This window comes from Megascapheus bottae, chromosome 9, assembly GCF_031878675.1.
Source record: "Megascapheus bottae isolate mThoBot1 chromosome 9, mThoBot2.hap1, whole genome shotgun sequence".
Classification (NCBI taxonomy): domain Eukaryota; kingdom Metazoa; phylum Chordata; class Mammalia; order Rodentia; family Geomyidae; genus Megascapheus; species Megascapheus bottae.
In genome coordinates, this window is record NC_143517.1 from 6243250 (window position 1) to 6259321 (window position 16072).

Sequence of the window (16072 nt, forward strand, 5' to 3'; positions counted from 1 at the left end):
AAGCTGGAAGTAGTGCTGTGGCTCAAGTGGTAGAGCTCTAGCCTTGAGAAAGCCCATGGACAGTGCTCAGGCCCTGAGTTCAAGGTCCAGGACTGGCCAAACAAACAAAAAAATAAAAAAAAACCACTCTTTTCCAATGTATTTTCTTATGGTTACATTGTTATTTTTTTTCTTTTTCATTGTAGACACCAATTCAAAGTTAAACTCAAATATTACAACAGTCCGACGGTACTTTAGGAACAGGCAGGAGGGTCAAGAGTTATAGTCTGCTCAGGCTAGATAACAATACTTTGAAAACAAAACGAAACTACTTGAAATAACAGTCACATAAAAGTCAGAATTAAGTTTTATTTCACATTGATAGAAACCGTGAAAAACATTTTCATATTCCCACGTTACAGCACATTTCACTGGAATATTTCTTGCTATGAAGACCTTACTGATTTGTGTGACTGAAGTAAGTTCATGTTCTTCAAGGCAAATCTAATAAATGATTGTTTAAAATTTTCAAATCCAGACACAAACATATGGCTTCATTATTAACATCCTATATAGTCCATTAGTAAATTCCATGATCAATTAGCACCCATTTATAAAGATGCATTCTTAACATTGGTCAGTTGGAATACAGCAGAAAAATTAACACTGTTCAGAAATATCAAACATATACCTTTGCTACATATTAAACTGTGGTGATTACGTAGTATAGGGTTCTGGTATTTATTATATTACCCATAATTTGTTTTTAAATCATTTTTACTGGTAATCAATCCAGAAATTTTGACTACTTGAAAACTCAATGATTACTATTTCTATCTTTGCGCAAAAGATTTTTTTTTTTTTGGTGCTGGTACTAGGAATTGAATTCAGGGCCTTTAGCTGTTCCAGGCAAAGGTGGCAAACTGCCACTTAAGCCAGAACTCTTACTTACAGGCTTTTGTTTGTTTGTTTTGGGGTTTTTAGGTGGTTAACTGAATATAAGAATCTCACAGACTTTCACACCCTCATGGCATCAACAGTGATCCTTAGGCTACTGAGTAGCTGGGATTACAGGTGTGAGCCACCAGTGCCTGGCTCAAAAGAACTAACTTTAAAAACTCAGTTGACTAAAGTGAAAATTTCAAGTCTACTGGCAGGTGAAAATAATGCAAAGTTTTCTGCAGTACTTGGTTAAAAACATACATACAGAAAAGGTAAACTTAAACTCTATGCTATACAGACACCCAGCCATTTTACTAATTAGATTTTAAGATCAGTCTTAAGCATCTCTGAATATAGATTATGATCTATCCTTTTTTTTAAATAAGAAAATAAAACCACAGAATTATTCTTATTACCTAAAGATTCTAGTAATAAGGTCTAAATTTGGACGAAGGTGTAATTATTTGAAATGTGGAGTACAGGAATTTTAATGTTTGACTTTAATAATGTACATAGATTTTAAATATCATGTACCTGTGATTCACAATATAAAATTACAGCATGTCTTGATAGCAGATGTCGATGGTAGGGAGGCAATATTTGGTTTATTATGAAAGTCAATAAAGAACAAACCTATTTTTGAGAGGATAGAATAATATTAAATAGAAATGATATCTGAAAAGAAGCCTAGTCCTTCAAATAAAGAGCCATTCATTCAAGAGGGCAGTATTACTCTTTTCTGACACTTAAAAGCATTATCCCTAGTATTAGGAATAATGGAATACCATCTAATTCTTATGTATTACAATCATTACATATCTATGAATACAGATATAAAAATACAGACACTGCATGAAGACTAAGTAATTGTGGAACAACTCCCTAGACTAAGCCACAGCATTAATACATCATTTATACCTTAACTTCTTGTTTATATCTGAACAAATTTTCACTAAGAATACTAATCTTCAAATGATATAATAAAAACTGATTGCAGTCTTTTATTATTTTGCTGAATTGCATTTGAGAAAAGGAAGCTAATGGCTTCACTTATTTTAATACTAGTATATTCTGGATTATCTTATACAAATACATGTATAGAAACATAAAAGATCATAAATTTCCCATGGGGAGACATTATTGAGTCTGAATTATTGTATTTGTGAAACATTTTACCACTGCAAACATTAGAAGTTTTAAGATCAGGCATGGGAGAAGGTTTTTAATAGACTACAATGATGCTGGTGTACTTCCATACAAGGCCTTTTAGTGACATCAATCAATTGGAGGTAGGAGTTTATCAATGAATTGCTTGATATCCATCATTTCCTGTTTGGAAAAAGTAATTTAATAAGCAGGTATGTAAGTCAGATCATGAAAATGTCATTAAGTAAACCCATGTGGTATACATAGGTAAAGTGAAGTTATATTTTTTATAACTACAATGAAGACAAAAAAGAAAAATGGAGGCCAAGGGTTTGGCTCAGTGTAAAGCACTGCCTAGCACATGCAAAGGCCTGTGTTTCATCCTCAGCCAGCAACAAACAAGAGGGGAAGGGTGAAAAAGAAAAAGAGCCTCCAAATTCTGGTACAGAATTTGAACATAGGGACTTGCGCTTACTAGGCTGGCACTCTACCAAGCCATGTACCTTCAATAGAAATTTCAGAGCAGTTACACTGAAATGATAATTCTTAACCTATTATCTAGCTCTAGGAAAAATGGCATCTTTTGATTCTTAAAAACCTTGATGGTCCATACCTTGTTTAAGGCTCATTAGTACATGATAAAATAGACACACGTGTGGGCCGGGAGTTTGGCCTAGTGGTAGAGCGCTTGCCTAGCATGCATGAAGACCGGAGTTCGATTCCTTGGTACCACATACATAGCAAAAAGCCAGAAGTGGTGCTGAGGCTCAAGTGGTAGAGTGCTAGCCTTGAGAAAGTCCAAGGACAGTGCTCAGGCCCTGAACCCAAGCCCAGGAGTGACTGGCAAAAAAAAAAAGACACACATGCTTCTTGGTGGCTGTCTTCTGCCTGTATTGATAATTTTATACAGCCTTTAAATGATGTTATAAATATCTAAATAGTCATTGGCAGGCATGAGAGAAGGTTCCCCACCCCTCAGTCCTAAACGAGTACTCAAGGTGGCACCTTACTTACCTTCCCTTTTTTGGAAGGATTCTTTTTTTTTTTTTCTTTTTGCCAGTCCTGGGGCTTGAATTCAGGGCCTGGGCATTGTCCTTGGGCTTTTTTTTCTGGCTCAAGGCTAGAGCTTTACCACTTGAGCCACAGCACCACTTTTGGCTGGCTTTTTTTTCTATGTATGCAGTACCAAGGAATCAAACCTGGGTCGTGGTGCATGCTAGGTGAGCACTCTACCACTAGGCCAAATTCCCGGCCCTTCTGGATTCTTATCCCTCTTTTCCTTCTGTCCCTAAAGCAAATGGCTTAGCCAAGCTGAGTGGTTATGAAATAGCTAGCTTAGACTACTTTACTGCTTAGCAGTTAATCACTTTTTATTTCAAGACTTTACTTTTTATTTCAAGACTTTACAAGTTCCATACCTATCCCAGTCTCCTTTAGTCAAGTGAACTTAACCTATCTCTTACTTTACTGAGAGGATCTAATAAAAGCTAATCTGTTATACATATCCATCATCTGTCTCAATTCAAAAGTGTTTTCTCCTCTTTGAAGGTAAGACAGTCCATGTATGATTTTAGTTCTACCATATGATCTTGAAGATTCCCTCCCTCCCTTCCTTCTCTTTCCCTCAGCATGCCCTATCTCTTTTTTTTTTCCTTTTTGGTACTGGGGATTTAACTCAGGGCCTCACACTTGCCAGGTAAGCATTCTACCTTCTTTAAACCTTGATTTTCAAATAGGTTTATTAATTTTTTTCTAGTATACATTAGTTGTACAAGGAGTGGTGGTGGTTTATTGTAACATTTCCACACATATATACCATTCATCCCAATCAACCTTACCCCCTCTATCACTTCCCTAACCCATTGTCTAAAACATTTTGAGGGTTTCATTGTTCTGTTGTCTTTCTTGTGGGTTGTTGGCTGTTTGGCTTGAATTCAGAGCCAGGACATAGTCTCTGAGCTCTTTCGCTCAAGGGAAGCCCTCTACCATTTTGAGCCAGTGTTCTGGTGGTTAATTAGAGATAATAACTGTAATAGGTAAGTCTCAAGGACTTTCCTGCCTGGGCTGGCTTTGAAACACAATCATCAGATCTCAGCCTCCAGAACAGCTAGGATTACAGGTGTGAGCTACCTATGCCCACCTCACTATTTTTATCTATGCAAAGAAATTACTTCAGCCATATCCATCAAATAAACAGGTCTTACTCTTTTTGCCCAGAATGATCTCCAATCTAGATCCTTCTACCCCTGCCTCATGAGCAGCTACAAGTATAGGCACGTACTAAGCCAGGCATTATCTTCATTTTGATAGTGTTCTACTATAATTGTTCACTGATCAGACAAGTACGTTCAACATTTTCTTTGATGTCATAGGTATGTTAATTTTAATAGTCACTAAACAGAATTATCTTCTTCCTGTTAATCTTAAATATCTAATACTTCCTTCTTTCCTATCAATACACTTAACCTATAAATCCTACTTGATTCTGCCTTATCTGGTCGTTTCAGAATGAAAATTAGATCACAACTCACTTCAGTCAGACTTCTGCCTAACTGGACTATCTGATTTCCCTGTTCTACAATCTCTTACCTGCATACTTGGTATATACAGCCTATCTATTCTTCAAAATATAGCTCTTCTCTTGTAATCCAGTGCTCCTAAATAAAATTAATCTCACTCTTTCATTTCCCAGGACACTTTTCAAAAACAGCTAACCTGGGCTTAGAGACATGGCTGACGTGTACAGCCCCAACCTGGAAAGCCATAAATTCAAACCCCAGCACCACCAAAACAAAGCCTGCTAATGTAATACATATTACACTCTGCTTTCTCTAAGGTTACTTAGATACACACCTTTCTCTATTAAAAAAATCTTATTTAAAAAAAATTTTTTTTCTGGTGCTAGAACTAGGGCTTAAGTACTAGGCACTGTCTTTGAGCTTTTTTCTGCTCAAGGATAGCACTCTACCACTTGTGCCACAGCCCCACTTCTACTTTTTGGTGATTAATTAGAAATAAAGAGTTTCACAGACTTCCCTTCATGGACTTTGAACCTCAATTCCCAGGTTTCAGCCTCTTCTGTAACTAAGATTACAGGTATGAGCCACTGATGCCCAGCTCTCCTAATGAATTTTAAATAAGCTATTTTAAATGTATATGAATAAAAGAGGGTATTGTTCATCTTTGACTTATGTACAATTATGTAACTTCAAGCACCTACCTGTTGACATGAACTGTGCATCATGCCTTCGTATGTTTTGAAAGTCACATTGGCTGGATTGACCAATGTTTTCAGTTTTTCAACAGTCAGAGAACCAAACATCAGGGGAACTAAAGGGTCACAATCTCCATGGCACTGGAGAATAGAAATATCTCTATTTGTGCCATTTATAGGTCCCTGCAAAAAAAAAAAAAAATAGCAGTATTATTGATGCAAATATATAAAACATTTAAGCTGTAGATAAGAATGTTATCACTTACATTTCTATTATATTTGGTCATTAAAATTCCTTCTATTCCTCATTGCTTTACTTAACCTTTTTTTTTTTGCCAGTCCTGGGGCTTTCCTCAAGGCTAACACTCTACCACCTGAGCCACACGTGGCTTTTTTTTTTTTTTTTTTGCCAGTCCTGGGCTTGGGCTCAGGGCCTGAGCACTATCCTTGGACTTTCTCAAGGCTAGAGCTCTACCACTTGAGCCTCAGCACCACTTCCAGTTTTTTGCTATGTATGTGGGGTACCGAGGAATTGAACCCGGGTCTTCATGCATGCTAGGCAAGCACTCTACCACTAGGCCAAACTCCCGGCCCCCACACGTGGCTTTTTTATATATGTGGTACCGAGGACCTGAACCTGGGTCTTGGTGCATGCTAGGCAAGCACTCTACTACTAGGCCAAACTCCTGGCCCAACTTAACCTTCTTAAGGATACATGATTATTTTGACTTGGAAGCCAATCACATCTTAATTCACCTTCATATTTTCAGTGTCTTCATTTTATATGGTAATCAATGACTATTAGAATACATAAGGTAAATAAATGTTAATAAACAATAACTATTGTGTGTAACACACCAGCTACTATACAATGATAAAACTATAGACTTAAGCATGTAATGGTCACTGCCACACTATTCACGACAGCCAAGATAAGGAAACAACCTTCATACCTCACACTGGATGTGTGCATCCAAAAAAATGTACCAATATACAATGGCATTTTACATAGCCATTAGAAAGAATAAATTGTATCATTTGAATGGAATTACCTAATGTGTGGAAGTTAGACCTAAAACACACTGGGATATGACAAATTACACAGGAGTCTTGCTACTCACATACAGTGAGACCAAAAGAGAATAGTTTTTAGAGAGAATCACAAAAGTGCAATACTAAGATGCCTCATCATATGTATATAAAATAATAAGCATACTGAAACAAACTCCAAAGATATGGAAACAATGGACTCTTTTAAAATTTGTTTTTCTTTCTTTTCCTGATGATTCTGTGTTCTGTACCTTATATATGGTGTATTTATGTACATATCTGTGGGAGGGCAGAGACAAGGCACAGAATCCAAGGGAAAAGGGTGAAAAAGTGCAGCACTGGAGCACACTGGACTTGATGAAAGTGAACTGTACAACTCATGGGTGGAGATGGGAAGGAGAGGATGGGAGAGAAGGAGGGAACAGATGACACTGTACAAAACAAAATGTACTTATTATCCAATGCATGTAAATATAACCCTTCTGTATTACACCTCTAATAAAAATAAATTTTATAAAAAAAATGAACTGGAAGCCAGGTGCCAGTGGATCACACCTGTTATCCTAGCTGTTGGGCTGAAACGGAAAGAATCATAGTTCAGAGCTGGCCCAGGTGGAAAAATCTCAGCTAGAGCACAGCTAAAGCACAACTATAAGCTGAGCAAGCCTTCCTCTGAGTATGAACTCAGTCCTGGGATGCTTGTAACCTAGTATTCAGGAAGCTGAAGTAGGGGGATCTCGATAAGTTTGAGAACTACATCAGGTAAGTAAGACTCTGCGGGTAAAAAAAAAGAAATCAGGCTTCAGATAGAACCAAATGACTGGGTAGTAGCATACTTGCCTAGAATGTGTAAGAAAAAGGACCATAGGTTTAATTCCCAGTGCTGCAAAAAAGAAGGGATTTGAAAACAATGCCCATGCTCCCCATGTGTTCTGCAATAGTGCTCCACTATTTCAATATTTAATAATTATATTTCCAACTTGGCAATGGTAGCTCACACCTGTAATCCTAGCTATTCAGGAGGTTAAGATCTGAAGATGATTGTTCAACACCAGTGTGGGCAGGAAAGTCTATGAGATTAACCATCAGAAAGCTGGAAATGGAGGTGTGGCTCAAGTAGTAGAATGTTAGCCTTGAGCAAAAAAGTTCAGTGACAGTGTCCAGGCCCTGAGTTCAATCCCTAGCCCCCCCATCCCCCAGAGAGGGAAGGTGGGAGGGAGGGAGGAAATTATATCTGATAGTAAACGTTTGCTACCAAACACATTAAAGATTAAAAATAATCTATGTGTTAAAAACATAAAACAGCCCTATTTAGTACACATTCTAAAAATGTACCAAATCTTTAAACACAAGATTTATAACAATACTTATTTCTTTCCCCCTGCACTCTTCTCTCTTTTGCTAGTCCTGGGGCTTGAACTCAGGGCCTGGGCACTATTCATGAGCTTCTGTCTTTGAAGGCAATCCCAGAGGTACAAAAGTGCCTCTTCATATGTATATAAAATACCATACACACTGAAACAAAAGTCCAACGATATGGAAACAAAGGACTTAAAAAAATTGTTTTCTTTTTCTTTTATTTCTGTATTCTTTACTTTATACAAGGAATATAGGTGTATTGACACTGTTCTTAACTCAAGGCACGCACTCTACCACTTGAACCACAGTACCACTTCCAGCCTTTTCTGTTTATATGGTACTGAGGATCAAATCCAGGCTTCATGCATGCTAGGCAAGCATTCTACCACAAAGCCACATTCCCAGCCCTAGACTTACTTCTTATTGCATTTCATGTAATCCATAGTAGAGACATTATAGTATATAAATACAAAGCCCAAAACTACAAAAAAAAATCTTCAGGAAAATTCTCTTAAACCATAATGATTTATGTAAACCATGACATGAGGAGGTTGGTGCAGGTTCACCACTTGTAACCAAGGTACTAACTGTTGTATAGGATAGGATGTATACAGTGGGAGAGGCTGTGTTCCCCAGGTTGGAGGAACTCTGTACTTTCCACTCAGTTATGCTATCAGCATAACACTGCTCTTTAAAAACAATGGTTTATTCATTAAAACCAGGCTGAACTCCCCAACACTGTCTAGTATCTCTTAGCTCTGCAATTGTGGGTTATGCACATCATCCAAGCTACCTGTGGAAATGAAGTCCGAAGTGGAAGCCAGCAACTCAATGCAGTGACGCCCGCTAGTTTCTGCTGTGTGGTGAGAGCAGTATATAAAGATAAAGCTCCTCCCTGCAAAGAAAGCAAGGTATCACTGGAATATGCATTCTGTTGGCAGCAGGAAGAAATTTTCTTTTTCTTAATGATGTTCATCATAAAGTAACTAAACTGGACCTAGCACTGGGTGCTCACACCTATAATCCTAGCTACTTAGGAGGTTGAGATCTGAAGATGGAAGTGTTAAGCCAGCCTGGGCAGAAAAGTCTGAGACTCCTCCAATTAATTAGCAAAAATGTAAGCTGCACTTGAGGTGTAGCTGCAGGGAAAGTCACCATCCATGAGTGAATGAAAAGGCAGAGATTGAAAATGTGAGGAGAGTGAGAGTTCAAACATTACAAGATTTGCATTATGAATATTCTGAATTTGTACTTAGCGTTTTTTTTCTCTGAAAAGTTTTAGACACAAAAATCTAAACTAGAAGGAACTTTTTACTGTTTTCTAAACAGGAATTGTAAATAATAAATATTGTGTAGCAGTCCTATCTACTATAGTTTAACAATAATGTCTGCCCACACCCTGTCTTGGGAACTATAATCTTAACAGCCATCTTTAGGCCCTGTCATTCTGTCCATGCCTACAAGTCATAGAGTGTAAAAGTCTTTCTCCCAGGACTGTGGACTACCAGCTAGTCTTTATATGCTGGAAATGACAAGTACAGGCTAGAAAAGCTACAGGTTGCAGATGTTTATAAATGGTCAATCAATGATGGAAAGGCAGAAGAAACAGTTAAGCAGTGACAGAAGAAGAACAGTTAAGCAGGTAAAAAGAAGAGTCCTCATGGCTTGCTGAGTCCTGACTACTTCCTGAAGCATTGCTTTATTTTTCATCTATAGTTCCCTTAATATGATACCACACTGGACTACTGACTTACTCCTTCTTCCTTAAGGTAGTAGGAATTGGTTTCTTGTAGGCTACAATTGATGAATCATAAGATTCCTATATCTCCATTTTAATCAAGCATCATTAGTCTCTGTCCCCATGTTTTGTCAAGATGTGTCATCACATTATCACCAAAAATATCAAATTAAAGCCTTCTAACTATATTGTAACAATAGCATATCTTTATATTGAATCTTATTCTTAAATGATTCTAGAACTTTGAAATTTCCCTAAGTTACTGATTAAGGAAGATTTACAGATAAGAAACTACAGTATTTGGGGAAGTGGGCTACATAAGCAGAAGTACTGATATACTCTCAATATAATAAGAAAATTGGCTGTGGAGGGTCAAGAAGTACAAAGTAAACATCACATACTCTTATCTTTACCTATTTTATAGGTAAGAACAGTGCAACTAAAAGGGTATATGGTGGGCCAGGAGTTTAGCCTAGTGGTAGAGTGCTTGCCTAGCATGCATGAAGACCTGGGTTCGATTCCTCAGTACCACATACATAGAAAAAAAACAGAAATGGTGCTATGGCTCAAGTGGTAGAGCTCTAACCTTGAGAAAGCCCAAGAACAGTGCCCAGGCCCTCAGTTCAAGGTCCAGGACTGGCAAAAAAAAAAAGGGGGGGTATATGGTACTAACTTAGAAACCCAACCACAATACATTGTGATTATTCTTTTTTAAAATACATTCCAGGTTCCAATCTATTATTTAATGAATAGATCTTGCAAGCAATCTAAAAAGTAATGGACACTATAAGACTAGCAAACTAGAAAAGCAAAAAAAGCATACTAAGCAGTAATTAATTAGTTCCATTCTAATCAAACTTAATTCCACACTACTACCAGACAAATTCTATAACAGCTCTTTAAAAAGACTCTTCTATAGAAAAAAGAAACCATAGGTTGTTAGATAAATAAATACACTGAAAGAACTGATGTATCTTACCTGAGAAAATCCTCCTAAAATAATTCTGTTAGAAGGAATGCCATTCTTTACCTCTTGCTCTATCAAAGCTTTTACTTAAAAACAAAAACAAGAAAGTTAGCACAAATACTTTAAAAAATATAGTCTACGTATACAATTTAAAATAGGAAAAAATAACAAGAACAAAGTATATTCAAGATGGAAATAGAAGTATGATCCTCACTCTGTTCAATAATTCACTCTGAGGAGGAGAGAAATAAAAAGTATTTCATAGCCCAACTGTATTGTGAGCACAGAACTTTTTTAAATTAGGGAATTCCCTAGGCCTGCTTATCTAGAAGGGCCCAGCCTCTTCCTGTCTTCCACAGAAAAGACATTCCATTTGCCCATACTTGAAGTCATACTTTTACCATGTTTTATTTTTAGGCAAAGTCTTAGCTTTAAGATTCCAGCTTTGAAAGTTGTTTACTGGTAGCTTATGCCTAATCCCAGCTACTCAAGAAGCTAAATGAGTTAGCTAGTCCAGCCTAGGCAGACAAGTGTATGAGACATAATTATCTCCAAGTAATCAACAAAAAGCTGGAAGAGGAGGTAAGGCTCAAGTGGTAGAATGCCAGCCATTCTAAGCAAAGGAAGAGTGGGAGGCCCTGAGTTCAAACTCCAGTACTGGCACAAAACCAACCAATCAATCAAACAAACAAACTAGCTTTGATCTATGTTTTGATGAGCCCAAAAGTCATCCCAATTATCCAGTCTCTTGAATGTATTCTCTTTATCTCAAAGACCTTTATAGTCTCTTTTTCTTTCTTTTTGTGCACTGGCCCTGAGCTTTTGTGCTCAAGGTTAGCCCTCTACCACTTGAGCTATGTTGTTGGTGGCTAACTGGAGCTAAGAGTGTCACAGACTTTCCTGCCTAGGCTAGCTTTTTTTTTTTTTTTTTTTGCCAGTCCCGGGCTTGGGCTCAGAGCCTGAGCACTGTCCCTGGATTTTCTCAAGGCTAGGGCTCTACCACTTGAGCCACAGCACCACTTCTGGCTTTTTGCTATGTATGTGGTACCGAGGAATCGAACCTGGGTCTTCGTGCATGCTAGGCAAGCACTCTACCAGTAGGCCAAACTCCCGGCCCTAGGCTAGCTTTTAACTAAGATCCCCTGAGTAGCTGGGATTCTAAGTGTAAGCCACTGACACCTGGATTTCTAAATTATTCTTAAAGTTACTAAAAAGGCTTTCACTGAGTTTTGATTTTTATTCTATTTCAGAAAAGTTCAAACAAATTCAAAAGTAAAAAGAGCAGTTTGATGATTCTCCAGCTACACAGCATGTGGGTCAATTCCCAGCAGGGTTCTTTCACCCATGCTGCCTACACTCAGGAATCACCACCCAGAACGTTTCCAATTCTGGTCATCACAGTGTTCTAGCTGTAAACATATAGGCACAAAAAAAAAAAAAAAAAAAAAAAAAGGAAACATCTGTGCATTTTTTTAAAAACTACATTATCTCACAGAAAGGTAATGTTCTTTTTGGTACACCAAATAAGCCAAGTTATTATAAAGGAAAATGGAATACTAACCAAAAAACAGGCTTTGGAGATTCTATAAAGCAAAGCCTCGCCTATGCAAATCAAAGCAAGTTTCTTATGTATTTGACAGAGCCGAAACTTGATAAATGCTATTTGTCTCTATCTACCTTATCTCCACTGACCAGACATGTGGATGTGGTACAAAACAACAGGATGAGAAAGGAAAGAAACATCTAGGATATGACCCAGTAACAGAGCATTTGTGAAGTTCCTGGTTCCCATCATCACCATCACCAACAAGAAGAAAATAAACAACAAAACCCACATTTACAAAAGAAAGAAATAACATTACCTCTTGAGTTCACATAGCAGTCAGATGTAATCAGTATCAATTTCACTACTGAGTTTCCTAAGAAACATTATGAATGATTGTCTCTATAAAATTTTTCTGTACTTACCACTTTCTGATGCCTGTTTAATTCCATATTCATCTTCCTGGGACTCTGGTGAAAGTCCAACAATATCAAACCTAGAAAGTAAGGCCAAATCTTAAAAGACCCATTCGATTTCCAGAGAGTATGTCTTACTACACAAGTGTCAGGAAATAACTTAACCACTACTGACAAATGTAACAGTAACCCCTCTATATGTCTCAACCCAACAATTTAAAAAACAAAGTGTCAAAGGTGCCAAGGGCTTGATCTAGAGCATGGAAGGAGTAGACAGCAGTGAGGAGAAATCCCAACCTATAAGCAGCACAGAAGAATGAGAACCTAGTCCTGCTTCCTGGTCATGAAGTGCAAAAGGAACAAGAGAACTTCTTGAGGGCAGAGGAGAAGTGATTGCCTTAAAAACTAGCTACCTCTCAGAAAAAGTAAGAAGTGGGAAAAAGAAAGAGGCTCTCATTTAAATGAGGTATTTACCCCATGCAATCATCCAAATGTGTGATTATTGAAATCAACAAAGACTTATTAAGCAGTAAGATGCTTTTCTATTCCCTCGTCTCCCTACCTGTTTAGATACCTCAAATGTACCCACAATCTAAAGTATGAAAATTTAAATAAGTGAGCATGAATCTAAAGCTAATTACATAATTTTAAAACTGGCTAAATAAACTGGGTATACACAAGATTACTTCGGATAAAAGACTACAAAGTTCTTAATAAACTTTTACTTACCATGAAGGCATAGCCATATTCATATTTAATGTAACAGGCATAATTGGCCTACATGAGAATATAAAAACATATATGTCAGATTAACGCCAAACCTGATAAATTCCACCTAGCAAAAACTGATCATTAGTTGAGACTGATACAAAATTGCATGCTATGATATTAACACAAGCTGTTTTGTGTATTCACACCTGAATAAGCTGCTCTTTATGTACCTTCCTTCTTTGTAGCTAGTGCTTCTCTGCAAGCTAAAATTGACCTAAAATTAGCCAAGTTTATCAGTTTTCTGAGTTTTTCTCAAAATGTCAGTTTCTCCTGTTTTATGAGGGTACTGGGGTTTGAATCCAGGGCCTTGCACTTGTTACACAGGTGCACTACCATTTAAGTTATGTCCTTGGCCCTTTTTGCTTTAGTTTTACTTATTTTTCAGAAAAGGTCTCATGTTTTTTGCCAAATCTGGTCTCTAATGTGATCCTCCTATTTTCTTCTCTTTCATAGCTGGGATTATGGCTATACACTACCACTATGGTGCCCAACCCCAAACTTAAGTTCTTTTAAACACACCTATAAACATTTTCAGAGCCAGAAACCGAAACCCGACTCAGACTTCAAACGTGTTCTACTCACAATACATCCTACTGCCTTTAATTGATAACATTTAATGGTTCTCAACATAACAAACATTACTCACAATTCATAGAGACCCTCTTGGTATTTTTAGCACATTATAGATATTTATACATCTAAAAAGAATTTCTCTGGCTTCAAATTCAACTGACCTCTACAACACCAGTATTTTAAATTTCTCAAATAAAAAGGAAAAATAAACCTTTCATTTAACCAAGAGACTAACAGTCAAAAACTTCTACTTGTCTTGGGGCCAGGAGTTTGGCTTAGTGGTAGAGTGCCTGCCTTGCATGCACAAAGACCTGGGTTCTATTCCTTGGTACCACATACACAGAAAAAGCTGGATATGGTGCTGTGGCTCAAGTGGCAGAGCTCTAGCCTTGAGAGAACCCAAGGACAGTGCTCAGGCCCTGAGTTCAAGCCCCGGGACTGATCCCCAAATTTTTTTTTCTTCTAGTCTATAGTTTTAATTAAATATTCAAAAAGACAGATATTAATACTATTCAATTTCTTTTCTGGAAAAACAAAGCTCTCACAACTATTCTGAATTATAAACATAAAGATGAGAAATACTCACGCATGTGGGCAGATATATTTGATATGTGAACTTCTAATACCCGCAAAGGCTTCTGCCCATCCGTGCCTGGTGGGAAAAATTATTTAAAAACGTTATTAGTTTAGTGTTTAAAATGAAAACAAGTAAGAGTAACAACAGCATTTAAAATGCATTGTGAGGATGCTAGCTCTTTATACCATCTCCAAAGTATGGACTATTAGTGTCATTAAACAATACGATGGACCTGGAAATAACCCAACAGATTTTGCAATCTCATGCTCTCAGGACAGTATGTGTTTTCTTCCTATTTCCCACTGAACTTTTTTTTTGTTGTTGTTATTGTTTTTTGGGGGGGTGGGTCATGGGACTTGAACTCGGCCTGGGCGCTGTCCCTGAGCTTTTCAGCTCAAGGCTACCACCATACCCTTGAGCTAAGCCCCACTTTCTGTTTTCTAGAGGTTAACTGGACATAAGAGTCTCAGTTCCTTTTGTGCCCAAGCTAGTTTTGAACCTTGATCCTCAGATCTCAGCCTCCTGAGTAGTTAGGATTATAGGAGTGAGCCACTAGACACCCGGCTGAACTCCAAAGTTTTTAAAATATATTTGGATATTTTATCCTTTATAACTTGACAACCAAGTACCTATAATAGAGACAAGACAGAGAAGATAATTCAGATTTTATATGAAAGAAGGCCTCAAAAAAACTAGCTTTATGCTACCTTTGCATTATTAAAAACTTAAGACTCTTTGCTTGTGCATATAGTCAAAAATCTACATAGGCTCAAAATAAAATAGGAAAACTGGAAAAAAAACACTTATAGCAAGAAATAAAGCTTTTTGACATATTTTAAAATATATTTTCTGACTTTTTTCCATGATTACCAGTTGAGAAATATGACTAGAGATGTCAATGGCAGATCACCAGCCCTGGGTTCATTTCTCCAGCTCCACGAAAAGAACAAAAAAGAACAGATTAAGGGGTTGGGATTTAGCTCAGCGGAAGAGCCCTTGCCTGGTAAGAACCTGAGTTTGGTCCTCAGCTCTGAGGGAAAAAAAATAAAAGAACAGATTGACAAATGTGATGAAATGAAACATCCTCTGCAGTTTCCTCCTTGTTTACATTTTATATTACACGTCATTCTTTTTATATGTTAATTCTACAAGGATAAAGAAGTCATTTAAGCCTTTTGTAAAATTATCTGGACATGAATGTTAAAACCTTTTGTTAGCTGTTTTTCTACTTTAATCCCTTTAAATCTGTATAATCCCTAAAGCAACTATATCTACTATACCCACTATGATTTAGACTATTCTAGGAGCTCTGTGCTTATGTGTGTGTACATGTGTGTGTTTTATGTACATACATGAGATACAGACAATATATAATACAGACATATATACATATGTCTTTGTAACTGTTCAATATTTTACTTTGAAAACTACAAAACATTTTGGAAGAACTAAACTTCATAAATAGAAAAATATTAATGTTCATGTTCTAAAAGATTTAACATTTTTAATACAGCAAGATTCCCTAAATTGCTTTTCAGTGGTCACATCTTTATGAGAATCCAGGCGAGTGTGCAGAAGTTCAGAGAATCCTGGGAACTCAAGACCCAGAATAACTAAAATAATCCTTCAAACAACCAAGTTGTAGGGAGAGAGAACAGAAAGCAATAGAGTTATTCTGAGCAAAACATAATGTATGCACATCTTAAATATCATAATGAAATCCCTTTGTGTAACTGATAGACATAAGAAAGAAAGAAAGAAAGAAAGAAAGAAAGAAAGAAAGAAAGAAAGAAAGAA

At 37.1% G+C, this 16072-nt stretch overlaps 1 protein-coding gene across 1 annotated transcript in view; it reads right to left on the reverse strand.

Annotated features, from left to right (window-relative positions):
• Window positions 1-323: 323 nt before the first annotated feature.
• Lypla1 (lysophospholipase 1) overlaps window positions 324-16072 on the reverse strand; it is a 30934-nt gene continuing 15185 nt past the window's right edge. Inside the window, exons 3-9 of the mRNA XM_090338822.1 lie at window positions 14285-14350; window positions 13084-13131; window positions 12364-12434; window positions 10408-10481; window positions 8484-8585; window positions 5288-5464; window positions 324-2250 (exon numbers count right to left, since the gene is read on the reverse strand). Of these exons, the coding sequence (XP_090194948.1) occupies window positions 2197-2250; window positions 5288-5464; window positions 8484-8585; window positions 10408-10481; window positions 12364-12434; window positions 13084-13131; window positions 14285-14350 (592 nt within the window). The 3' untranslated portion in view covers window positions 324-2196. The remainder of the gene's footprint in view (window positions 2251-5287; window positions 5465-8483; window positions 8586-10407; window positions 10482-12363; window positions 12435-13083; window positions 13132-14284; window positions 14351-16072) is intronic.